Below are 26,165 nucleotides of genomic sequence, written 5' to 3'. Positions count from 1 at the left end.
GGGAAGCTGGGGAAAGGCGGGGTTAGCGGCGCGGGCCCTGCCCCCACAGCGGCGAGCGAGGGCTGCCGCCGCCGCCCGGACTCCGGCTCGCTCGGTGCGTCCGCCGGGCGGCGCCGCGCGCAGAGGTGGCTCAGGCACCGTGGCCCGCGCTACACAGCGGCAGCTCCGCACCCCGCTCCTCAGAGCCGTGGGGAGCCAGTTCCCCCGCCCCCTGCGGTGCGCTAATTGCTGGGCCCGGGCAGGTGCGGGAGCTGCAGTCTCCAGCCCCGGGTGCCCGGGCGGCTCGTCACAACGATCGCTTGTAAGGACAAACGGCTGCTCCGCGTTTCTGCCCTGAAGCGCTGTTACTGCCCGGAAGAGAAGGAGGCTCCCCACAAGCCCCACACCGCCTTGCTTGTTGATTGGTCGGGAGCAGGATTCCCAGCAAGCCACTTTCAGCTCCCCTTCTTGGTTTTACTTCACCAAGGGCGTCTCGACGCTACGAACTTAAGTCCACCTACAGCCACTGTAGTAAATGCGGTCCTGTCCGCACTACCCTCCTTCTGTCTCTGCTGCCCGTCCTTGCCAGGAGTGCTTTCACGGACTTAAAAAGGGTAGTGTGGAGGCAACAGCCTGGCTTGGAGTGGGGAGCCAGGAGCAGCAACGCTCTAGCTGGAGGCCCCAGTCACCTCAGCGTGACACCAGAGCTGTGAGCCTGTTTGGTTTTTTTGGTCAATTTCATGGCTCCCTGCTGGAGTCATGAAATTCACAAGAATGACAGCGAACAGCTGAGGTAAGTAACCCTTAGTGTATACATGGACACTGCCTTGTCCTAATTACACTAACATAAGCCCTATGCCTCTTGTGGAGGTGGAGTTATTTTGTCATTTTGTTAGTGGAGTAGGGCACTTACATCAGGGGGAGCACAACCTAACTAGTATAGACCAAACCTGAGATTGGAGCTTGTGTCCACACTAGTCTGGAAATTGCCAACCTTAGCTCTTGTGTAGACTGGCCACATTGTGTTTTAACTCTCCTCTTGTCAGCTACACAGAGGCCTGTTCTACACTACAAAGTTAGGTCGATTCAAGGCAGCTTACGTCAATCTAGTTGCGCATGTACACTTAAATTGTTCTCCCAACCACATAAGTGCCCTCTTACTCCGACATAGTAACACCATCTCCCCAAGCAGCTTAAAGCCACAATCAATGTACTCAGGTGAATGCAATGCAAGCATAGAACCTGTGTTACTTATTTTGACCCTAACTGTCCTCTAGCAGCTGTCCTACAGTGCCTCACATGGACTGCTCTGGTCATCAATGTGAATTCCATTGCTCAGGGGTCATGGAGACCAGAATTCCCCCTGCCTTTTTAAGGCCCCACAAATTTTTGAAACTCCTTTTTCCGATTGCCCAACTTGGCAAACACACCTATCAGCTCTCCATTGTTGAGTGCAACTACCCAGCTGATTATGCTGGCTCCATGCTCTAGCACACTCATGTCTGGAGTAGACAGGTGATACTGGATTTTCTGGTCATATGGGGAGAGGAGGCTATGAAGGCACAGCTCCAAACCAGCCTAGAAATATCAACATCTATGAGTGGATTGTTCAGCAGATGCAGGAAAAGGGGTACAACAGGGACTAGCAGCAGTGTCACCAAGGAGCTGCAGCAGGCATACCAGAGGGCCAGGGAGGACAACGAATGGATGTGATACTAAGCTGCAGACCTGCCACTTTTACTACGTGTGTCATGCTGCATGCTATACTCAACAGAGACACCGCCCCCAACCCCCACAGCAGCATGGATACCTGCAAGGAGCCTGAGTCACAGACGCCTGCTGTGAACACGGAGGAGGAGGAGGAGGTGGTAGTGGTTGAGGAGGAGGAGGAGGATAATGGGCGACAGGTGCCCAGGGGATCCAGGTACTCAGTAAGCCAGGACCTGTTTTTGACCCCACTGCAGTCTAGTCAGTTCACCAGTCGAGCCCAATGTAAGGGAAGGGTAAGTAGATAGATAGATTTTCAATTACAGAGGTGGCATTCCTAAAGTAGCAGGATACATGTTTTGACTTTTCATTAATTAACTCATGCTAGAAAAGGTAGTGGTACAACCAAGGGAGGTAGAGTTGCTATCTGCTTCTCATTCCCTTATAGGTTTAGGCAGGGGGTGGCCACGTGGAGCAGTTTGTTTACGTACGCTGGGCACATGATGCCCTTGAATCCTCCTGAGAGGTCACAATGAAACTTTCATAGAGGTACTCTGAAATCCTCTGCCAACAGTTTGTAGGGAGGGCTGCCTTATTTCTTCCTCTGTGGTAAGATGCTTTCCCAAACCGTTCAGCAATAAGTTCAGCAGGCACCACTGCAGTACACAGACTAACAGCATACAGGTCTGTACTCTCTCTGCCTTTGTTACCCTCAGATGTGAAATAAATCACCACCACCTGTGGAAAATAGTGCCAACTTTCAGTGTCAGTGCCCTTTTCTACTAGAATGCAACTGAACAATTCCCCTGTCATTTCCCCAACTCCAGGCAGGCCACAGTCACTGGCTGGTGCTGTGACTGGCACAGTGCACAAACAATCCCAAGAAGAAGTGAGAATGTAGTGCTTAAAACTTCAGGGGAGCAAGAGAAGTGAGATCAGCATCTTAAGTTTTGCTTTCTTTAATGTATACACTGACAATGGTACCTCTGTGTGTTTTATCTTCAGCAGCTGCCATTGCCTAGCCTTTAGGGTTCCCCCTTCACACCCACAGAACACCTGAGTCAGATAAGGAGGAGAAAGAAGAGGACTTGGGATGACAAGTTCAGTGAGATCCGAAAGCCAGTGCAACATTGGACCATGAGCACATCAAGGGATGAACATTGCAGAATGAACATTATAGGCAGCTTGGAGAAGGAAAGAGTGGAGAGGAGAAAGGCTCAAGAGTCCCAGCAAGAAAAGGAGGGAGATGCACCGAGACATAATGAGGCTTCTCAGGTAGCAAACACGGATGCTATAGATCTGGGCTTGCTTCCCTCTGCAGCCCATTGAGAACTCAATATCAGGACCTCCCAAAATCCCCCCCCCCACACACACACACATATTTTGTGGGGCATCAGGGATTGTTGCACTTCCCCTAACCGTCCACCCCAGGGGAAATTAAAGACAAACAGAGCTTCAGGTACACTAACTGTGGCTTTCACAGGTTAGTGTATGTGTAGCTGAAATAGATATGAATGTTTTCCCCTTCATAATTTCTGTTTTCTTAATAAAATTTACTAAATTACATTTTTTATATCTGTTTTCAAATTGCACTGATTTTGTTGCAGAATAAAGTTCTATTATTTGGAACATAATTCATTTTTATTAGGTCACAACATACACCATGGGATACCTATCCCTGGTGCACAGCACTATGCTGATACAAGCACTCCTGGTGAGTGCACGCACCACTGATGCAAGGAGCCAAGTATTCACACACACGAGCAATGTACTGAGGCGGGTGTATCTGACGTAACTTGCATTGACATAAGTTTGTAGTGTAGACATGGCTAAGACAGGTGAAATGATACATTGGTTCAAATGACAGCAGCTAGGCTAGAGTGGGGCTACTGCCTGTGCGGTTACAGGGGCAGGAAATAGTTTTGAGGCTGTGCCTATAGCTGACTTTGTTTTTCCGCCAGTGGTAGCAAAGGTGGGAATTTTTAAGAAAAACAGTCAAGTGGCCTGTCTGAGAAAAGGGCCAGATTTTGAAAAGTTTTTGGGGAGGGAGGGATAGCTCAGTGGTTTGAGCATTGGCCTGCTAAACCCGGGGTTACAAGTTCAATCCTTGAGGGGGCCATTTAGGGATCTGGGGCAAAAATTGGGGATTGGCCCTGCTTTGAGCAGGGGGTTGGACTAGATGACCTCCTGAGGTCCCTTCCAACCCTGATATTCTCTGATTCTAAGTAAGCAAGCCTGGCTGAGGCTTACACCATGTTTGATGAAACCCTTTAAAACATTGTTTTGGACTGATTCAGGCTTAACTCAGCTTTGAATGTGGATGGGGCCAAACCTTTTGGGAAACTATGCCCTAGTCTAGGTAGCAACCACTTCCTGTCTTAATGAGCTTTGTCTATTCTAGACTTATTACTTAAAATTTCTCTCTCCGCCCCTCCCCCTGCAGTTCCACCAGCACTAGCTCTAGTGTAGACAGGCTGCTGGCAGCTGCCATTTTCCCAACCAGTATTAGATGAGCCAGTTAAAATGTTGGCAGCCAGTCTATGCCGGGGCTACCAACGGACAAGCTACATGAATGGCAGCACTAGTGCGAAACAAAAAATAAAACTAGTGTAAACATAGCTATTGTGTTTAATCAGAGTTAGCCTGAACAAGTTTAAAAAGTGAATAGAATGAAATGAAAGTCTTCAGGCCTAGTGAACCATTTTCAAATAGCTTTTGCTTATTGGAAATGTCTCCCCCCCCCCAAAAAAAAAACAAAAAACCCACCCTGCATGCCTCAGCAGCTGCAAATGCAACCTTACTAATGTCCAGCCTGTAATAGGTAAGGAAATGATAGCAAGGTAACTTAAATGCTACCCAGTGCCAATGACAAGCCAGCTGCTTTGGAGTATTACATGCATACACCTTACAACCAGACTGGTGGACTGAAGAAAATTCCAGAAAATAATGCAAAAGACAATGGGAAGAGTGACTAGTGACCAGAATGCTGATGGCTGCAGCAATGCTTCTGCTCATACACCTCCCTTTTCAGAAGATGAAAACAAATAATAATCTAGACAAGCTCAGCATAGTCACAGCTCCCATTACTTGTGCAATCTGCTGCAAAGATTTCTGGATGATTTTCATGTATCTGTACAATTGCTAAATCAATGTTTGTTGTGAATTGGCTATTATCTGCTTTGTATTTAGCCAGTAACTTTGTATTGCTGACAAACACGTGTCCAACACTAATTTTTTTAGTCTGTTTCAGCTGCTGTTGGAACAGGCTGTTGTTTTGCACCAGCATCCGCGTCCTAAGGTAAAACAAGCTGCCAAGGAACACAGCTGAAGTGACAACACGTTTTGCATACAGCAAGCACATTTTTCACATTTTTTTGTTTTTTCTAGGAGGACACTAGATGCCACCTTAAGATAACGTACCAACAGGGTGAGAGAAGAAAATAAAGACAAGAGGCTGGGGCGTTACTAAGGCTATGGCTACACTACGAGGTTTTTAGCGACACAGCTGTGCCGCTAAAAGGCATGCAGTGTAGCTGCTGTTTGTCAGCAGGAGAGAGCTGTCGTGCCAACCAAAAACTTCCATTCCCATGAGCGGCAGTGGCTTTGTCAGCAGGAGAGTGCTATTCACACTGCTGCGTTTTGTCGGTTAAACTTTTGTCGTTCAGGTGTGTGTTTTTTTAACACCCCCGAACAACAAAAGTTTTGCTGATGAAATGCAGCGTAGACAAACTGCCCTACTTAGCAGATCCAAATCCTGCTGATAGGAGACGACTTACTAAGGATCAAGTAGGATAGAATTCCCTACTCTGGCTGGGCTTGGTACAGCATGGCTGCGTGTCATTTAATAGCCTGTAGGAGGTTAGACTAGATGATCTGGTGGTCATTTTTAGTCTTAAACTCTATGACTAAGTTCCAATGAATTGTCCCTGCTGCTACAAAGACAGCATACTGAGAAATTAGTGAAGTTTCATCTCAGTATGTAAAAGATTTGATTCTAGAGATTTCTAACAGAAAATACTTTAAGATTGGTCATGAATATGACTAAATTAATCAGTTTCACTTTCCTTGGGACTGACTGATCGTATGTATGAGAAACTACTTTAATAGGACAACTGTTCAGCACTCAAGGCAAACTCCAAAATTTGGTTGCAGATGAAACTCTAATTCTCCTACCATGTGAGTCTATGTTAATAAGTGTAATTACATGATCACATCTCAGAATTATCCTGTCCATTTTTCCAACAATCTAAGTTTTTTTTTTTCATATAACAATTTGATGGTTAATTGTCCACTTTATGCTTACTGATCTGGACTTGATATAAGCTCTCTTCTTACTATTATTCACTCTGTATTTTTTAAAAAAGAAATTAACTATCTTTTTCTCCCCAGCAGAACAGATTTTGTTGGATACAATTAATGGGATGAGAAACTTAAATACAAAGCTAAAGCTCCACTCCTACCGCTTACTCTACACAGGTAAAGACCCAGCTCTCATGGAGAACTGGGGTCTGCAAAGGCAGAGAGCTCTTTACAATATCAAGCTTTAGTCTGTCATCTGTTGGTATATATGATTTACTGTATACTTTTCATGTAAGCATCACAGAATCTGACATACAGAGAAGTACATAGTACAACAAATGGTATCTACATTGTATACTATAATGTTTTGTATTAAAGGAGTAGTGTGTGAATGAAAGACTATATCAATTTATATACAGAAGGTGGCCTAGTTAAGGTTACATGCAACTTTGGCACTTTTTAACTTCTGAGCACTTCAGTGTGTAACACAAGATCTTTACAAGCAGCTTTTCCTATAAAGCTTTATATTTAAAAAAGAAATCAGTGGAGAAAATATTGACACTACACTACATATTCATCATGGGGGTAAGATTATGATATGATTGGTTATGATGCAGTTTGTACAAGATGAGTCATGTGAGGTATCATTGGAAAAGTTATGATTTGCTGAATATGATTGTCCTATTCATGTGCATGTTTCATTTTTGTATCTGAAGTTATGAATATTGACTATGTATCTGTATTTCAAATGTGCTTACTCTGAGTAACACTCACAGGTAGCCTTTCAGGTACAACAGTGAAGAAGCTAGACATTGTTCATGGCCCATCAGCAAAGACAATGGACTATGGAAGAGTTTAGCCTTCCTGTAAATGGTTTAGCCAGCCTGTAAGTAATGGCTGCTATGACTCAGCAAGAGCATATGACCAGACCACATAATACTGAACTCCATTTTGGGTACCTGTATTTTTTCACAAATTGGGTTGGGAACTGTTTTTAGAACAAAGGGTTCGCTGCCATATGTTAAAACTATATAAGGTAGGGTGTGACATCATCTAGGGAGGCGGTTCTCAAACTGTAGGTCGGGACCCCTGTTAAGGTTCCTTCCCCACTCTGAACTCTAGGGTACAGATGTGGAGACCTGCATGAAAAACCCCTAAGCTTATTTTTACCAGCTCAGGTTAAAACTTCCCCAAGGTACAAACTATTTTACCTTTTGCCCTTGGAATTTATTGCTGCCACCACCAAGCGTCTAACAAATATATAAGAGGGAAAGAGCCCGCTTGGAAACGTCTTTCCCCCAAAGATCCTCCCCAAACCCTACACTCCCTTTCCTGGGGAAGGCTTGATAAAAATTCTCACCAATTTGCATAGGTGAACACAGACCCAAACCCTTGGATCTTAAGAACAATGAAGAAGCAATCAGGTTCTTAAAACAATCACCTCTGTAAAATCAGGATGGTAAATACCTTACAGGGTAATCAGATTCAAAACATAGAGAATCCCTCTAGGCAAAACCTTAAGTTACAAAAAGACACAAAAACAGGAATATACATTCCATTCAGCACAGCTTATTTTATCAGCCATTTAAACAAAACAGAATCTAATGCATATCTAGCTAGATTACTTACTAAGTTCTGAGACTCCATTCCTCTTCTCTTCCCGGCAAAAGCAACACAGACAGAGAGAACCTTTGTTTCTCCCCCCCTCCAGCTTTGAAAGTGTCTTGTCTCCTCATTGGTCATTTTGGTCAGGTTCCAGCGAGGTTATCCTAGCTTCTTAACCCTTTACATGCGAAAGGGTTTTTCCCTCTGGCCAGGAGGGATTTTAAAGGTGTTTACCCTTCCCTTTATATTTATGACAACCCCAAAGTGGGATGCAACCCCATTTTAATGGAATAACCAGGAACGACACCCAAACCCTACCGCCCGAGGCTGAAGCAGAAGCCCTTAGGTGGCAGGGCTCTAAACTAGTGTGCCTTTGAGTGAAGTGTCTATGGGAAAATCTCAGCTCCATGAGCAAAGGCTGTTGCATATTCCTCTCCACATCAAAGGCAGGTGAACTGAATAATAAATTCCTACTGGTTGGGGTTTTGACCAGGCGGGATGGTACAGCTCTGGGGTCTTACACTAGGGAACTGGGGGTTATTTTGGCTGTAGCCTCTCTATTGCTGGTTCATGCGGTGGCTGGCCAGAGCCTGCATGCAAGTGCAGCTGGGTGTGTAAAACTGGGAGCGGGCTGCAGCTTGTCACAGCAACACCGTGTGAGAGGAAACCCAGGCTGATGAGTTGGAGGGCTGAGTGGTACCCCAGTTCCAGGTGAAACCCTGGTTGGAACCCGTCACACATGTAAAAAGGCACTTTCCAAGATTGTAAATCTTAATCTTGTCCAAGAAAAAGAGAAAAAGTTTGCATGGTGATATATTCCATGATCTGGGAACATATAGCTAGTTACAAGCAGACAACCCTCTCTCGTTCACCTACAGAGGGTGCAGGATAGAGACCTTCTTTAAATCTCAGAAACAGCAGCAATTTAGGTTCATCAAACCAAAGACTGTAACAGTCTACCTTGAATCAACTCTGGGACTTGCCCCAGGAGCCACAGTCCTCCCATGGGGGAAGGTGGGGTGAGAAGGTAGCTTGCTAATTTTTTACCTGCTGCACTTTCTCAGTAATTTCTGAAGTAGTATGCGGTTTGTTAGTGGCCATATCTATTATACCTCAGGAGAGGCATGTCTAGTTTTATGTAAATCAAACACACCATACAAGAGAGGGTTCTGCTGAGCATGTGTCCCTTTCAATCTGTTTATACTTCATTAGCTAGTTCATTCAACAGAATTTAGGTTCTGTTTGTACAATACCACTTTATAATCTGTAAGAGTGCTGCTAATAAATATATTTTCATTTGAAATCTCCAATAGTAGCTGTAACTAATTTGGAAATGTATTTTTAATAGAAAAATATATAAATAGCTCTGGAGGGGTAACAATAATCATTACTTGTCACTCCATGATCATGTGTCCCACCCTTCCCTACTGCAGCAGCTAGTGTCATGGATTCTCTATTGCAATAAATCCCCTGTGGGTGATGCAGCTGCTTTAGCATTTGAAAGCTGGTTTAAATTTAAACAGGGAATGTGTGTATAATCTTCTTGGCAAGTATATAAAATAAATCAATAAATGAAGCCTTACTATTTGCTTTGATATGCTTGTAAATGACACAGCAGATTCACTTGTAAAGCTGAAGTACTGGGCAAGTTACCTGGTCATGTAGCTAACGTTATTAAGCTTTGTTCCAGAGTATCTTTCCCTGCTCTTTATTTTGAAATATTGGCTTCATATGCAGTTACTATATATTATTTATTTTAAAGATTATTTTGTACCCTTCTAAAACGGTTAAGAACGGAGCACAACAAATGAGCAAGAATGGTGGAAATAGAATGTGTTTTATGAAAGATTATTTAAGAAAACAGCTGCAAATAGTTATATTATTTTAGATTTGATAAAAGGCCAACGTTAAAGTTTAATGAAAACCTGCACTGAAATATCAGACGGTGTAGTCAAAAATTACAGTATACTCTTGTTAGTACCTGTTAGTAAATATTAATACTTTTAGTTCTTTGTTTATATATATATATATATCTCACAATCAAACTATTCTTTAGAATCTTTAACCTCAACAAAGAGTATGTCTGAATTCTAGGGCCCAGAATACTGGTCCTTGACCGATAACTAACCCTATTCAGGAATTTATCTATATTTTAACAATCTCCGATGCCTTCATGTCTATACAAATCCAGATATTCTTGGAAATCATCTCCTTAACTTATATATATACATACACACACATATAATGCTGTCATAAGTATGTATAGACTAATAAGGGATGATTGTTATAGCAGATGTTTCCTGTTGGGGAATTACTATGGAAGAATGATGGTGGGGTAAGAAGGACCCACGGCGAGATATCTTGAATTGTTTGTTCTCCCAGCTGTAAATACTCATACCTTCACACATAAATCAGATAAACGGAGAATGTATAGAAATGACATCATATGTTTCTGGGTGAATATTCTTGGCAACAAGGTTTCCTTTGTCTGAAACCCTATATAATGATACTGATATGGGAACTTAGCCGAGGAAATAAAAACTGCACAGCCCTTCCAGATGCAGGAGAGATACCTATCCAGGTCTTAGTCTGACAACAAAGGGTGGTATGTATCTCTTACTTTCTGTATAGTGTTGTACTAATCTGATTGATAATCTTAGATTAAATAATTCCAATTGAGCCTGTTATTTCAACAATCTTGAGTCATTAACTCAGATGCACAACACTTAATATATCACTAAACTTTAAGTATCAAATACAACAGAAACAAACAGGAAGCCAGCACCGTGGCAATTTTAAGACAGCTGACCGCTTGGGTCCATGAGATTTTCAAAGCTTTTTTAAAAACTGACTAAATTTTTGCTAATTTATCCGCAATTTCATACCTATCTATATTTTTAGTTGAAAGTTCAATATCCGATACCATCCGTGTATAATCTTTACTCTATAACTAACCTGGATCTTTCTTCTTAGTAACTGATGCACATTTCTGATACAATACATTAGCATTTCCCCTACACAGACTCCACTGAGGATGTCAGGGTTTAGAATCCTATTCAACTGATGAGTGATGCTTCTGTACTGCTTTTTTATAACAGCACAAAACTAAGTGTTTGATCAATCTCAAGCTGCACTTTTTTTTTTTTTGCCATTACTAGAAATATAGTATACCTACTCACATTTTTACAGAAATGGCATGATCACCCACTTCTGAAATATCTTATATAAACTTACTGTAAACTGGCAAGTAGAAGTCACATCTTTTCTCAAAGAAGGAATGGGCATATTTTCCAAGGAATTTTCCAAAAGCATACATTTTTTGGCTCTAGGAGACCCAACAAGTCAATTTAAAGTAGAACCAATAGTTTTATCCCTGTCCCCTCTTTACTTTTTCTTTTGTAACTGAATGATGTATCTAAACCATTTTTGGGATAATGAAGTACTCTAAAATTAGCTCTGAGAGCTAACATTTGAAGGCTTTTTTTAAAAAAAGACTTCAATGTCAGAGATCATCTTCAGTGATTAGCCTTGCCTTTGAGGGTTACCCAAGGCAGTATTGCCTTTAGGGATGGAGAAGATTTTGAGTCTCATTCAATACCTTTTTTAGATTTATCCTTAAATAGGAAGCTGAGAGACTTTGTTTTAAGCAGCAATTTAGTACTGAATGCTGGAAAGGGGTGTAATATCCATTACGTACCCAAGTAGTGCTTTAAACACAGTATTTGCATTCAAGACAATAGAGATCAGCACTTAAATATAAGTGTTGTAATTTGAGTATAATTGCTTAAACATACATTTTTTTTAAAGTTAAAAAAATTTTAAACACACATACTACTGTATTGTCACTGTTAGCTTCTACTTGGTATCTGAGTACAAAAAAGCAGATTTGTCACATCCTAATGCTGAATGCTCCAAACAAAACAAAAGAAGTCCATACATTTTGAACTTTATCTTTTCTTTTTTTCCCCCCCTTTCCCTTTTTTCAGTTTGTCTCATCACAGCCTCCCTCCCTATGATTACCCGACCTTCCTTCATATAATGACTCATGATATAGTAACCATATGGTACGTACATCACTGAACAATCAAAGAATGGAACCAGCTGCTAGGATCACATACAACCTCTTACTTTGCAGTTTCCTGTTTGATTTTTTAAATGAAAATACTAATTGTAACTGTTAAGGATGTTGAAAACTGTATTACTGAAAAAATGCCTGCCTTAAGGCAGAGAAGTGCCTGGAGAAAGCTATGCCAATACAGCAGGTTACGGAAGACTGAAGTTCTTGTTTGTTAGTCAAAAACCAGGCAGATAAGCAACATAATTCTCAGGGCATTTTAAAAAATTACTTTGTTTCATTTTCTTTCAGTTTCCTTTCTGGGAGTGTGAAGATGAAAAAGTTAGATTATACCTCAGAACTAAGGTTACAGAAATATATAAATTGTTGCCGACTGACAGTTTTTCCTTCCAAGTAGAGGGAAACAGCAATTTCTTTGTCTGATGGAGAGTGCAAATTATACTTAAAAAAAACACCCAAAAAATAAAATAAAATACCCCACATCCTTGAAGTGACTGCTATTACACACTGTTAATGAAAGCTGGCTTTCTAAAGACTATTACCACACAACTGTTATCTGAAAGTACTTTTTCCAAACACTGATTGTTTGAAGTTTATTTCACAATTATAGAAACAAAGATTTTTACACTTTCCTACTATAGAAATCATTTCAACAAAGCTCAAGGTTTCTTACCATAAATAAATGAGTAAACTAAGTAACAACATCTTGATTTTTTACGTTAAATAACATCTGCTTATATTCTTCAACGTAAAGGAAAGTGAAGCATTAAAATGATTGTTTATAAAATTTAAGATACCCGGGCCTTAAACATATGGCTTCATTATCAACATCCTATATAGTACATTCTTAAAATTATATCCATTATGTGTCAAGTAACGCCTATATATAAAAGATGCATTTTAACAGTTTTATGAAGTGCAATACACTTCATAGAGAGAATACATTTAACAACTCTAATATACTGTAACTAGTATATACTATTTGTCAGCAACCCACTGTGTGCAATTATATAATACTTACAAGGTAAGAGGTAAAGACCAAATCTTCCAGCCCTCACTATGGCAATGTTCCCAGTGACATCAATAGTTTTGCCTCAGTAATGGATGCAGGATTTGTCCAAAAATGCACAACCCAATTTGTGTTTATGAACCAACTGAATATTCAAATAGCAGGTCCAAAGCTTCCGACTGAACAAAACATTTAATTTGGTTTGAACAAAAAATTAGGCATGTGTTTGAAATTAATTAGTGTTCGGAAACTACATAACTAATGGGTTTCAGAGTAACAGCCGTGTTAGTCTGTATTCGCAAAAAGAAAAGGAGTACTTGTGGCACCTTAGAGACTAACCAATTTATTTGAGCATAAGCTTTCATGAGCTACAGCTCACTTCATCGCTGTAGCTCACGAAAGCTTATGCTCAAATAAATTGGTTAGTCTCTACGGTGCCACAAGTACTCCTTTTCTTTTTACATAACTAATGTCACAGCAAAAATGTAGGTCTCTATTTCTTGGGGGTAAAATGCAGACAAGAAAAAGCAAATTTTGTTTTCAGTAGCTTAACAGTGTTTGTAGATGTCTTTCTTCTGTCTGGGTGAGAAGAATAAAATCTAAGTAAACAAAATGAATTCTAGGAACGTGCAGTACTGATTTCAAATGTGCAATCTTGGTATTTACTATCCCATAGGTCTAACTTCTATCCCCTAGTAAAATAATGGAACAAATATTGAGAAAAAAAATCACTTGTCTGGGCTCATTCAACCTAGCACATATGCTAATCCTGGCAGGAATTCTCAGTAGCCATGTCTGCCAGTGAAGAGGCTCCTGCTGCAAAAGCATCCACACAACCTCCCTTCAATCTGAGAGGGTACAAAGGTCCAGCACAGCCCAAGAAGCATGTTGCACTAACTAGGGAGATGTGTTGATTCAAAGGTATCCTTGAAGTAATTTCAAGCATCAAACTCCTATTGATCCCCACTGCTACACAGCAGTCCTCCTTGGTGGAAAAAACTGAAGGATCTCTTCCTGGAGCACAGTGGGCCAGACTGATGCAAGGTGTAGTAGTTTACATTTATTTGCACCAGATTTAGTGAATCTAGTCCCTAAAGCAGTGGTCTCCAACCTTCTTATACTCAAGATCACTTTTTGAATTCAAGTGCAATCCAGGATCTACCCTGCCCCTTCCCCCCGCTCCCTCCATCACTCGCTCTCCCACACCCTCACTCATTTTCATTGGGTTGAAGCAGAGGGTTGGGGTTCAGGAGGGGGCATAGCTCTGGGCTGGGCCTTAGGGGTTCAGAATGCAGGAGGAGGCTCTAGGCTGAGCCTGGGCCGGGGTGCAAGAGGGGGTGAGGAATGCAGGAGAGGGTATGGGGTGCTGGCTTTGGGAGGGGGCTCAGGTCTGTGGCAAAAGCTTGGGGTGCAGGAGGGGGTTCAGAGTGGAGGAGGGAGTATGGGGTGCTGACTCCGGGAGGGCGCTTAGGGCTGGGGTGCGGCACTTACCTCGGGCAGCTCCCAGTCGGTGGCGCAGCAGGGCTAAGGGAGCGTGGGGCTGGGGGGCACATGGCTCCAAGCACTGCCCTCTCTGCAGGCACCACCTCTGCAGCTCCCATTGGCCGCAGTTCCCCAATCCCAGACAACTGGAGCTGCGGGGGCAGTGCTTGTAGGCAAGAGCAGCGCATGGAGACCCCTGTCCTCTCCCCAGCCACAGGGGCGTGCTGGCTGCTTCCGGGAGCGGCGTGGAGCCAGGGCAAGCAGAAAACCTGCCTTAGCAGCAGCCCTGCTGCACCACCAGACTTTTAGTGGCCGGAGATCACCATCGACTGGGAGAGTCTCCAGGATCGACCATTTAATAGTGATCTACGGGTTGGTGACTACTGCCCTAAAGGGTAACAAGCAGCAGCATAGCATTACTGTTTAAAGATAAATCTTGTTAGATATGACTGGATATTTGGACAAAATTAGCACACAATGCAGTAGATCCAGTATTAGTATTCATTTTTAGTAGAGCATTTGATAGTGACAATGTGTTTTAATGGAAAATTAATTCAAGCTGACTTGTACAGGAACCCTTGAGGACAACAAACTGGCTACACATTGTAAACAAAAGTTAACAGTGGACTGTAATGTATAAAGTTGGGGAAAACACTGTGGGATACAACAGGTAACAGAGCTAAAACTAGTCTAATTTTAATATCTTTGTTAATGAAGTTAACCAATACTAAACTGAAGGCACTGCAAGCAGTACAGGAAATAACAGAAAAGGACTTGGAAATCAGAAATGTGCACAGATAAGTTTGGAAGAGAAGTTTATACTGAGAAGAAATCATTCAACACACATGACAGAGTAAGAGCCAGAAGCAGTAATAATGGAAGAATTAGGGATTATAGTGGTAAGCAAACTAAATATGAGTTTGCAACATGAAATGATTGTAAAAGGATCCAATGCAGTTTTGGGATCATGTTTCTGAGCTAGGAAGTATAATACTTGTCAGTACAATTTTGGGGTGACCAAGACAGGAATATTGTACTCTTCTGGGCATCACACTACCAGAAAGATGAATTGGAGGATGTCTAGAGAACAGTAGTCAGAGGCAGGGTGTGTGAGAATTATGAGCAAGCATTGAAGTTAAAATATGTATATATTGGCTAAGAAGGGAGCATGAGAGTCTCCAAATAGCTGAAGTGTGCAAACATCAAATGGAGAAATATCCTATTTAGTTTGATAAGCTGAGATGTATGTAGTTATTGGGGTAATGGGATGAAATTAAAACGAAAAATTCAGGCTATCTGGAAATAATTTCCCAAAATAAGATGTATTAGGTTCAACATCAGACACTTAAAACTTGACTGAACAAAATACTATAAAGTAAGCTAGGAAGGAATCCTATATTGATCATCTATTTCATCTTTCTGCTAAAATGATCTTTCATCTCTAGTTTTCTATTAGCAGGACACTATTTCAACACAGTTAATTTATTGCTGAATTTGTATCATCAGTTTCTATTATACCACAAATTCCCAAAATTGTAACTTCCATAAGATATAGAATTCCTTCTGTTTCAAAGGTTTGACAGGACCCATTTTCATATTCCTAGAATATTCTAGGGCACTGGATGAACATGGAGCACACCTACGTGTGGAAAGTCATACATGTCATTTCCTTTTTAGACAAAAGCTGACGTCCCATGATGAACTTGCAATCAAAGTAAAGAAAAAACAGTTGGCAGTTTCTCACTATAATGACTAAGTTATTACAATTCCATATTACATTCATACTGCAGCACTTAGGAAATAAAAAGTAGTTAAATACCAATGTTGTAGAGGAGTCTGTTCAACAATACCCATAATCTGTGTGCAACATCTGCATTGCTTTCCCAGTTGATTATTCTGGAGCAAAGCAGAAAAATAAAACAAGACACTTGAATTGCTCATGTAAAATACATTGTCAATACTTCTAAAAAATTTCAGTAAGCTACACAAGACAAAACCCATGAGGGTTCCAGTGTGGGAAAAACATGCAATATGAAAACAAGAATCTTAAAATGGAAAGGTTTCATGTATTTCTTTTAAACCTCAGTTTCATGAGTCAGCATCAGAGATCAATTTACACTAATAAACGTGAGCTATCACCAAATTGTGATGAGTGGTAAACACAGGACTAGTGATAAACACCTGAGTCCCCTTAGTTTCTGTGATGTCAACCCATTTTGGGGGGTAGAGGGTGTATGAGATAGCAAGTGTTTTCTTTTCTGACATCAGACGCTATTTATAAGGTTAAAAACTAGACTGGAATAAATGCTATAACTAGAGTCATTGGTATGTATTCATTTGTAGGTAAGAGAACAACCCTCTTCACGTGCAGTAGCAATGTTTAAACCATTAAAATTTAAAGCTTTATCCTCACTAATATTCATTCTACCATCACATGCCTCTTATGTTTTACATGTTGCACATTTTATGTACAAGATATATATCAGGGTATCTTAATATACTTTCAACAAGTATTAGGAATACATCATATCCCAAGCATACAAGCTGGTCATGTTTAAACAGCTCATTTAACCAAAATGAGTTTAATTAGCCACATGACTGCTTTAAAAATGGTGCAATCAAAAAATCAGAAACATCTTAAAATTGTATTCTCAGATACATTCTGACACACTATCTAGCTGTCTCATTCCCTATAATCCCACCAGTGTATGATTTACTTGAAAGATTACCATTACTTGTGAAATATGCTACTTAGTCCGTGTTCTTGGTATACATTTGCAACACAGAAGGTGTAGAAATAATGCTTTTGAACTGGGCATGTGAAAAGATTAACACATTCTACCAAAGCTGATGCTGGTGTTTTTATACAAAAGGCAACTCAAATCTTGTCAATCAACTGGTGGCAGGTGTTTGTCAACGAACTTCTTTACATCCATCATCTCCTGTTCAAGAACAAAATTATGCATTAGACAAGTGTTCAACTAAGATATTTTTCAGCAGTTAGCCGTCTCATTAAATTAGTATTTCAATACTGCAGTTACTACAAGCAACTGAGCTACAAATTGAGCATATAATTAGATTTCTTATGCCTCAGTGTAATACTTATCCCTCTGAAGAATTCAACTAACAGACAGATTAGTTCATCAAGAGCAGAATACTCTTTGAATTACTTTACTCAGGAGGCAGCAAATGAAGAGTCAAGGACGAAAGAAAGCTCCTCTCTCTATAAAGTGCTGAGAGAATCTAGCTATCCCAGTGCTTTTATCCCAAAGCTATCTTCTGCTTTTTTCATTTTTGTTTTGTAGTTCACATCCTTTGATTTATTACTCTTAATTCCTTCTATCCCTCCTACTTCCAAGTCCCTGAATGGAGGCCAGCAAGGTTCTTTCTCCCAGAATAATTAATACATAGTGTTTACATTGTGAGAATTCAAACCCCTCTTCCAATTCACTTGAAACAATGTAAACAAATATTCTGCAACCATTCTGGGAAGAAAAATCCTGCTCACCTGCAGGAAAGAAGAGGGAGGAAGAAGAAAAAAAGGCCCATGAGGTTTTTTTAAAAAAAAACAACCTGATGGTAGGGAATTTAACAACTCATTTTGTTTCCCGTAGTTTTCATTTTTTCCATTAAATGAAAAACAAGAGTATTTTAAAAATTCATTATAACACCTGGCTAGCGTGAACAATATTTTTGAAAGAAATTTATGTTAGCTAATAAACAATCCTGGGCTCACGGTTTATTCAGCCCAGAGTAATTATTAATTAAAGCAGCATCCTCAAATTATTAGTCACTCAAAAACATTTGTTTTCCTTGAAAATGAGCATTGAGGTTCACCTTTTTTCCTGCTTTGAGAGGACATTAAAAGGAAGAATTCTACGAAAACAATTCCTGTTTTCATTTAGAAGATTACCTCAATACATGAGCTATGCATCATGCCCGAATAAGTCTTGAAGGTTATATCGACTGGATTTATCAGACTCTTTAGCTTCTCAAAAGTGAGGGAACCAAACATCAGAGGAACCAAAGGGTCACAGTCCCCATGGCACTGAAGAATAGGAATATCTTTGTTTACACCAGTGATAGCACCCTGTCAAAAAAAAGGGGGGGGGGGGAGGGCGGGCATGAAATTGCATAAGATTAGTGCGTTCAAGGTAGAATGAGGCTACACAACAAACAATATAATGCGAGTGAGCAGAGTTTGGACAGAAAAAGAAACACTGAATGGTCTGCAAGTTCATGTTATTCTACATTTTGTATCTATTATCTACTACATAATAAAATAGAATAATTACAAATATGTTAATACTATTTTTAAACAATCATTTAATTGATTATAGAATTAGAATTCTTTTAAAGCACAATTTCTGGGGAAATAAAACATCTTCTAGAACTCAAAGGCAGAAACTGTGTACAGATTAAGGTAGTGGACTGCAGGAAGAGAACAGGTGATAAGGCAGTTCATTTCCTAGAAGAACTTGGTTCTATCCTACAGGCTCGTTTTATGACACTGGGAAAGTAATTTAAAATCAGAATTTTTTGTAGGTGGCACTAACTGTGCATTCCTTATTTCACCAAGTGCCCACCTAGAGACAACCGAGGACCAATTTTTGAATATTGAAATCGACAGCCACTGAGGATGCTCAGCAACTCGAGCAGCAACATAGTATCGTCTGGAGGAATGAACACTGAGTTGGGAGCCAGGAGGTCCTGAGTTGTGATTCTGAATCTGTCGATTAGTCACTTATGCAAGACCACACACAGTGAGTATCTTTCGGTCTCAGTTTCCCATCTGTAAAATGGAGATAATACTGTATCTCACAAAGGAATTATGAAGATATACACCTCTACCACGATATAACACGGGTTCGCATACAATGCAGTAAAGCTCCGACACACTGCTCTGAGCAGCGTGTTAAGGGTGCCGGGCCAGGGCCGAGGGGTTGGATAAGGGGCAGAGGATCTCAGAGGTGGTCAGGGGCTCCCCCCTGCAGAATCTGGGAGGCAGGCACTTTTGGGGGCCCCGCAGTCCCAGGGTGGCCCGGGGGATTACCGGGGGGGCCGGGAGCAGCCCACTCCACCTCCCTCGCCCCCAGACGTGTCGCTCGGGGAAGGGAGCTTGAGGAAAGGGATCCCCAGGAAACGGATCCCCCCGCACTTACCAGCAGAAGCTGAGCAGCCTGGCCCCATCCTGCTCCACTCGGCCAGCTTCCAGCCGCGGAGCTCTGCTTCCCGCCTCAGGTGAGTGAGGGAACTTTCCCCAACGCTCCCCCGCCCCCGAGCGACATGGCTGGGACTGGGGCAAGGAAAGCGGAACGGGCTGGGGCCGCGTCGCTCTGCTTCCCGCCGCAGGTGAGTACGGAGGAGGCATCCCTTCCCCAACCTCCCCACACTCACCGGCAGCGGGAAGCAGAGCGCCGCAGCTGGGAGGTGGCGGAGTGGAGCGGGCTGGGGCCGCGTTGCTCCACTTCCCACCATTGCATGCCTGGTCAGGGGGCGGGGGATGTGGATAGGGGTCGGAGCAGTCAGGGGACAGGGAGCAGGGGGGTTGGGTGTCTCTGGAGGGGGCGGTCAGGGAACAAGGAACGGGGGACCAAAGCAAGTTCGATATAATGCGGTATCACCTATAAAGCAGTGAGATTTTTTGTCTCCCAAGGACCGCGTTATATCGGGGTAGAGGTGTATTTGTGAGGCACTCCGATACTACAGGGAGATAATGGAAACTACTGAGTGCTCCGCTTCCCTCCCCGCCTTCAGTAAGTTGTTTGAGATAGGTATTGTATGTACTCACACTGATAACACTATTATAAACACTAAACTTCCCAGTATATCCTTGAATTAATGTAATTACAACAGGGATAATGTATTCCTTTTACACACTGCTTCCTCCATGTCCCCAAAATATTCTGTACTAGAAGGAATTCAGCCAAAATACATAACACTTGCAAAAATGTTTGTACAAAACTATTTTAGGCCATAAATACTGTTATTTTAAAGGTAAATTAAATAATGAATTAAGTAACAACTTTAAAAAATATTTAGCAAAATGTTTAACATAAGCAAAACTAAATTGTTGTCAAATGCTGACATAGCGTAAGCATCTTATGGATTGATACCAATAGATCTGAAGTGTTATTATTCATTACCAATGCAATTCTGGCTCTTGAAGCTTAAACTAGTAGCCCCTCATCTGGTAAAGGTTATTTAAACATAAATATGCCATTCAATTTTTATAGACTAGAAACATACTAAAGAGAATCTCTCTTCTCCTGCCTGCTCCCATTCCTCTATTCCAAGACAGCAAGTAAAGCAACAGGAGGTGGTAGTGGTATTTTGAATCCCAGAAAGTTGCAAGAGTTAGGGGAGGTGACCAGATAAGTCAGCGGCAAACACACAAAAATTTAAGGAAAGGAGTAAAGGAAAGGGCTGCTGCTAAACAAAAGAACCACTGAGGAAGCATGTAAAATTTAAGCCTCTACTGGAATCGATGTTGGGTTAGCGTGTCTGCTCTACCAACAACTTCGGGAGAGTGGAATCTCCCATATATCTGCTCCACAGCTACCTGGAGGACTGGAGCAGACAAGCACTTATTTGTTAGCTCCAATAACAGAGCACAGGCACCAACACCTAACAATAGCTTTGACAAAGGACTAGACTTCACATGATGCCTCAGTTGTCTGACAGCACTACTTTCTTTAGCTATGTCTATACTATAGACCTTACAGCGGCACAGCTGTACTGTCGCAGCTATGCCGCTGTAAGTAGCTGCTATATGCTGGAGGGAGAGCTCTCCCGCAGACATAAAAGTGCCAGTGTGCTATCTTTAAAACTTACATCAGTCAGGGCTGTATTTTTTCACAGCCCTGAGCGACAACAGTTTTGCCAACAAAAGTGCTGGTGTAGACAAAGCCTTAATCTATGGACATATTTAAAGAATTGTTTATCTAACTACCATACGCAATTTCTGTCTAGTGGGGGATGGGGGGGAAGGTGTTAGTCTGTGGATACAGTGTAATGAAAGTGAAAAAATATGTTCAAATGCTCAACTTCAATGAGCTCACTGAAGACTGAGTTATGTTTAAGAAAGTAGTACAATACCTGTGAAAAAGAGGTCCGTAGTGGAAGCCAACAACTGAGTGCTATGACTCCTGCTAATTTCTGATGTGTTGTAAGAGCTGTATATAATGACAAAGCACCTCCCTAATCAAGAAATTTAAAAACTATTACAATGGTGAAGTTAAACATTTAAATTAAACAGTTATCACCATTATTTCAGGATTTGTGGCCCCTTATATTTACAAACAATATTTTCCAATTTCAACTGATTGATGTGAAAAGTACTTCTAAAAATATCAGGTGACTCCATCCTTATTGTGTTTCAATTATTCTAGATCAAATTTGTTCAGTTTACAAGTAAAATGACAGCACTGTCCTAACTGATAATTGCAAACTAAATCTGAAATCCTGTATTCTTCCTGACTCATGGCAACATCATTTTTGTTGTTGTTTTAAAAGGAGACTACAGAATAAATTTATATAATTCCCTTGATGATATGCGAGCCAAAAGAAAATTTCACTTCCCATAATGACAGTTCTCTTTCTTGGTCATTTGTCTGGCCGCAGTCACTTTAAAACCATATAATGCAATAAGGTGCATGAGAGTAGTTAACACTTTCATTCCTCTAACTGTTAGCATCTGAAGGCCAATGAAAAGGAAAAGTAGATAGCAGCTTTGTTCACATTAGTTTTTGTATATTCTTATTAGCCAGGTTATCACTGGGCAACAAAAAGTCTACCGCAGACCTTTGACAACTCATTCAGGAAATAATAATTCCTTCCTTCTGAAGTTCAGATTTTCTATTAACTATATAAAATTCAGACTCAGATAAAATTTATTTCTGTATTTTGGAATACAAAAAGCAGATGCCTTACCGAATCAAAATGACATGGAAATTTTAGAACTAACCCCTGAAGTTACTATTCTTCTTAAACTTAAATTATTTTAATATTACTTTATAACAGTTTTGTAGTATGTAAACTCATTTTGCACTAAGTTGATTTTTACAGTAGGAAAATAATTACTTTTGTGGCCTTTTAGAAGTAAGTAGAAACTAAAGGCCTTGTTTTCAGAAATGACTAGCATCATCTGCTCGTTAACAGGATTTCCCAGTTCCAAGGAGACAACTTCAACTTCCCTCAAATAGGAACTGAAACTCCCTTCCTGGCAAGTACCTTACCTGAGAAAAGCCTCCCAAAATTATTCTGTTAGAAGGAATTCCATTCTTCACTTCCTGATCTATCAGTACTTTAACTGCAAGTCAAATGAAGTCCAGTAGTTAATATGTAGCAGTTCCAAGGGGAGTTCAGAAGAAGAGGTGGTATAGGTGGTAAAAGGCAGTATTAATCTCCCCTGTGTCAAGGGAAAGCTGGCAGATGGGAAATTGATGGAGTACTGTCCAAGCAAAATACTCTGGACCAAAAGTTCCGAGACTAGGGTCAAGAATTCTGGTGCTATGGACACCAGCAGTTCATGCCAGGCCAGAAGTGCTGGTACCAAAATAGAAACTGTTGGGTCAGGGTCACACAAAAGTCCCGGTGCAGAATGGGTGGTGACTATTGAGCATTTGGTGTCATAAGCATGCTTGTATGGCTTCAGTGGGCTGTACTTTCTAGAAGGTTCCTAATTTAGTGGGTGATAGGCATACATCTGATGTGGGGGAATACAAAGACTGATCAATGAGCCACTAAATTCACCCACACAATTTAAGAAACTTAAAATCATTTGTTAAACTGACAATATATATCAGCGACTTCACCATTTTAAATCATTTTATTAGCTAAGGTAGAAACTGACATTAAGAAAACAGCTAAAAATGAAGAAGCTGTTTCATATACATACACATACATATATAATGTATAAAATATGTATATCATCTGGAAAACACCCATTTAAAAAAATTGGAAGATGCATTAAAAATACTCATAAATGTACCATGCTCTGCTGCCTGCTTGATCCCAGATTCATCTTCCTGTGCATCCGGGGAGAGTCCAATAATATCAAACCTTAAAAGAAAAAGAACACAATTATATAAAGTTTATTCACTCGGGAACTAACACACCTTTGTACACTGACATAGCCATACAAACAGTAATGAGAAGATTTACTAATGATCATTTTTTCCACACTGATGTGTTATTATCCTACAGATCATTATTAAGAATAGGCTCAATCAGTTTACACCTTGTAAACAGTAGTTATGCAAGAACTCACATATCAGACCCCGGAAATGACTGATCTTAAGAGTTTAAGCATATTTAATTGTATTTATTTATTTATTTTATTTAATATTATGGTTTATGGCACAAGGAATTAGAAGCTCAACTATATAAGTTTTATTTTAGTTTCTGCACTATATAGTAGAGCTGCACCTGTAATTTATACTAAACACATTGAGAAATCTTTTAGTGGGAATTAAAAAAAAACTTCAACTTTTCAACCAACTATAATCTCTTGAGAATTTTGCCCTCTTCTACCTTGTCAAAATAAACAGCTCAGTATTTTGATATTTCATAGGCAGAGTTAAATTAATATTTTTTGTCATATTTTTGTCCAAATATTAGCAGGCATATGCTTAGAATTAAACAATTCTTTCAGCTAATATAAAAAAGCTAAAAAAAAAATTGAAGAAAAAAATCAACAGAAGGAAGATTTACATAACATTTCACATCCTCACTTTAAAGCAAAAAAAAAAAAAATATGGATTTCAACATGATTTTCTATTGGAGCTTCCATTCTGAAAGAAATCAGAGACTGCTTTTTTGTAAAGTTTAAACAGTTAATTGTCCACAAAACAATACCACCCATTACTAGTAGCAAATAATTCCAGGAATTTTTGTTCCTGTTTTCACAACAAATAATTAAAGGAAAATTACTTACTTTTAATAACTGGAGTATAAGCTGTGGTGTTTATATGTGTTCCACTTCTGATGTGTATGCACTCCATGTGCTGGAGATTGGAACATTTAAATCAGCAAGGTCCACTGATGACCTCAAGCCCTGCCCCCTCTCCCCCAGTACAGAAAAGGGACAGAGCAAACAACCAAACCTCACTTCCCATACCCCTCTCAAGCCCAGGCTATTAGACTCGGCAGTAGTGGGGAAAAGAGGGTGGCTTGTGGAACACATGTAAACACACCTCAAAGAACTCCTGTTACTAAAGGTAACTAACTTTCCTTTCTAGTTTGACTGCTTGTTTGTATAGGTTCTACTTCTGGTGACTCCCAAACAGTATGTAGTAAATAAATTCTAGTACTCTCCTCTAATTAAATAAAGACTGCAACATAGCCCTCTCCAATGGGGCATCTGAACAAGGTGCCTGAATGAAAAAGCAATCACTAGGGAAAGAATGTATAATACTCCAAATAGCTCTACATATATCAGCTATGGGTATTCTCCCTAAAAGAGGCTCCAGAAGAGGTCTGTGGTAGAATATGAGCTAACATGACCTGAGTTCTAAATTGACCACCTAATAAAGTAACTGTATGCAGTGTCACATCCAATTAGAGATTCTCTGAGTTGAGACTGCCTGACCCCCCTGGAGCTCTTGACAATAGACAGACAGACTATGTGAGTGCCTGAATGGTCTTGTTGGAGTTAAATAAAAGGAGAAAGGATAGAGAACATTCAAAGTCTGAAACACAGCCTTGCCCTTCGATGAATGAGGTGGTGGGGGGGGAACGACACACTTAAATTAATGGATTTATTTAAATGAAAATTAAGGGATTACTCTGTGTAGAGATGTAGGGTGAGGCTAATGTGTAACTTTATCCTTATGAAGAGTCACATACTGCAGTCCTGGCATGACAGCTTGCAATTCAGATCCTGAGTGTCAATGTGATTGCAAACAGGAATTCAGTCTTCAAACAAATGGAATAATGAGCACAAGACTAATGGTTCAAATGGATGTCCCCATCAGTCTGGTAAATAACACATTACATTTCCAACATGTAGGGAATTGTTTTGATAAAAAGAAATCCCCTTAAACCTTTCACAAAAACTTTTAAACTGAAGAAGGATAGAATATCAGGGTTGGAAGGGACCTCAGGAGATCATCTAGTCCAACCCCCTGCTCAAAGCAGGACCAATCCCCAGTTTTTGCCCCAGATCCCTAAATGGCCCCCTCAATGATTGAACTCACAACCCTGGGTTTAGCAGGCCAATGCTCAAACCACTGAGCTATCACTCCTACCCTAAACAAGCTGAATGGGTCCTGATGGATGGATGCTGTGCTGAGACAGCAGCCAAATGAACACGGAATGAGCTTAACAACTAACCAGAGTTTAAGTATAACAGATACTCAAAGAGACGAGGGATTGATGTCTCTTGGAGAAAGATTATATTGGTAAACCCAGAATGAAAAATGCTTCCATTTTGCAGTACAAGTTGTCCTCAGACGGCTTTCTGCTCTGAATCAATATGCTCTCTACATCAGCAGAACACTTATTCAACTCTATTACCTGACAGTTTCCTTTTTATGAAGTGTAGTGACAACACATCTGGATGAATAGTTGTCCCGTTGTTCTGGGTAATTAAGTCTGGTAGAAGAGACAGAGGTACTGAAGGTGTTACCAAGAGATTTCTTATTTCCGTGAACCAGTATTGCCTGGGCAAATCCAGTGCTACTAGAATGAATGTAGCCTTGTTCTGTCTGACCTTCTTTAAACATAGGATCAGAGGATTTGGGGGATAAGCATACAACAGGCACTAAATCCAAGGGATTAGGAAATTGTCTCCTGGAGATCCCCGACTCTTTCCTCCCTTGGAAAAAAAACACTTTGCATTTCTTGTTCTGTTCAGTTGCGAACAGATCCATAAGGGGAGCACCCCACTGATGACAGAATCCTTTATGAACCAAAAGTGATTCTGAGAAAAATACCTATTTAGATGTCTGTCGGCGTGTTGTGTAGGACTGGAAGATAAAGGTGCAGATAGCTGTATATTTTGACTTC

At 40.7% G+C, this 26,165-nt stretch overlaps 2 protein-coding genes across 7 annotated transcripts in view; one reads left to right on the top strand and one right to left on the bottom strand.

The window, feature by feature from the left end:
- The first annotated feature begins 26 nt into the window (after nt 1-26).
- Nucleotides 27-12,348, top strand: LOC144261109 (uncharacterized). Of its 3 annotated transcripts, none has more exons than XM_077810272.1 (5): nt 27-772; nt 2,692-2,961; nt 4,937-4,984; nt 5,074-5,113; nt 6,079-12,348. In XM_077810272.1, the coding sequence occupies exons 2-5, from the start codon at nt 2,824-2,826 to the stop codon at nt 6,231-6,233; spliced, it is 381 nt and encodes a 126-aa protein (XP_077666398.1). In that variant the 5' UTR covers nt 27-772; nt 2,692-2,823; the 3' UTR covers nt 6,234-12,348. The 3 variants fall into 3 exon arrangements, 2 of the variants coding, with proteins under 2 accessions (XP_077666398.1, XP_077666399.1); XM_077810273.1 differs by lacking the exon at nt 27-772 and adding an exon at nt 791-1,982; XR_013345151.1 differs by having other exon boundaries at nt 48-772; nt 2,695-2,961; nt 4,937-12,348.
- Nucleotides 12,349-15,459: 3,111 nt separating this feature from the next.
- The window catches only part of LYPLA1 (lysophospholipase 1), a 33,201-nt gene continuing 22,495 nt past the window's right edge, over nt 15,460-26,165 (bottom strand). For 3 of the 4 annotated variants that reach the window (XM_077810269.1, XM_077810268.1, XM_077810271.1), the window contains 5 exons: nt 23,149-23,219; nt 22,394-22,467; nt 21,255-21,356; nt 18,070-18,246; nt 15,460-17,098 (listed from right to left, as the gene is read on the bottom strand). In XM_077810269.1, coding sequence (XP_077666395.1) covers nt 17,045-17,098; nt 18,070-18,246; nt 21,255-21,356; nt 22,394-22,467; nt 23,149-23,219 — 478 coding nt within the window. In that variant the 3' untranslated portion in view covers nt 15,460-17,044. The remainder of the gene's footprint in view (nt 17,099-18,069; nt 18,247-21,254; nt 21,357-22,393; nt 22,468-23,148; nt 23,220-26,165) is intronic. The other variant, XM_077810270.1, reaches the window with a different exon arrangement.

Source organism: Eretmochelys imbricata, chromosome 2, assembly GCF_965152235.1.
Source record: "Eretmochelys imbricata isolate rEreImb1 chromosome 2, rEreImb1.hap1, whole genome shotgun sequence".
NCBI classification, from domain to species: Eukaryota; Metazoa; Chordata; order Testudines; family Cheloniidae; genus Eretmochelys; species Eretmochelys imbricata.
This window is presented reverse-complemented; position numbering and strand designations above follow the sequence as displayed.

Excerpts from the sequence above, each read along its gene's own strand:
- LOC144261109 (XM_077810272.1), top strand. The coding sequence starts at position 2,824 with ATGAGCACATCAAGGGATGAACATTGCAGAATGAACATTATAGGCAGC. Across the intron at positions 4,985-5,073 it reads ACCAGCATCCGCGTCCTAAG|GAGGACACTAGATGCCACCT; the intron begins GTAAAACAAGCT and ends TGTTTTTTCTAG. Across the intron at positions 5,114-6,078 it reads TAAGATAACGTACCAACAGG|AACAGATTTTGTTGGATACA; the intron begins GTGAGAGAAGAA and ends TCTCCCCAGCAG.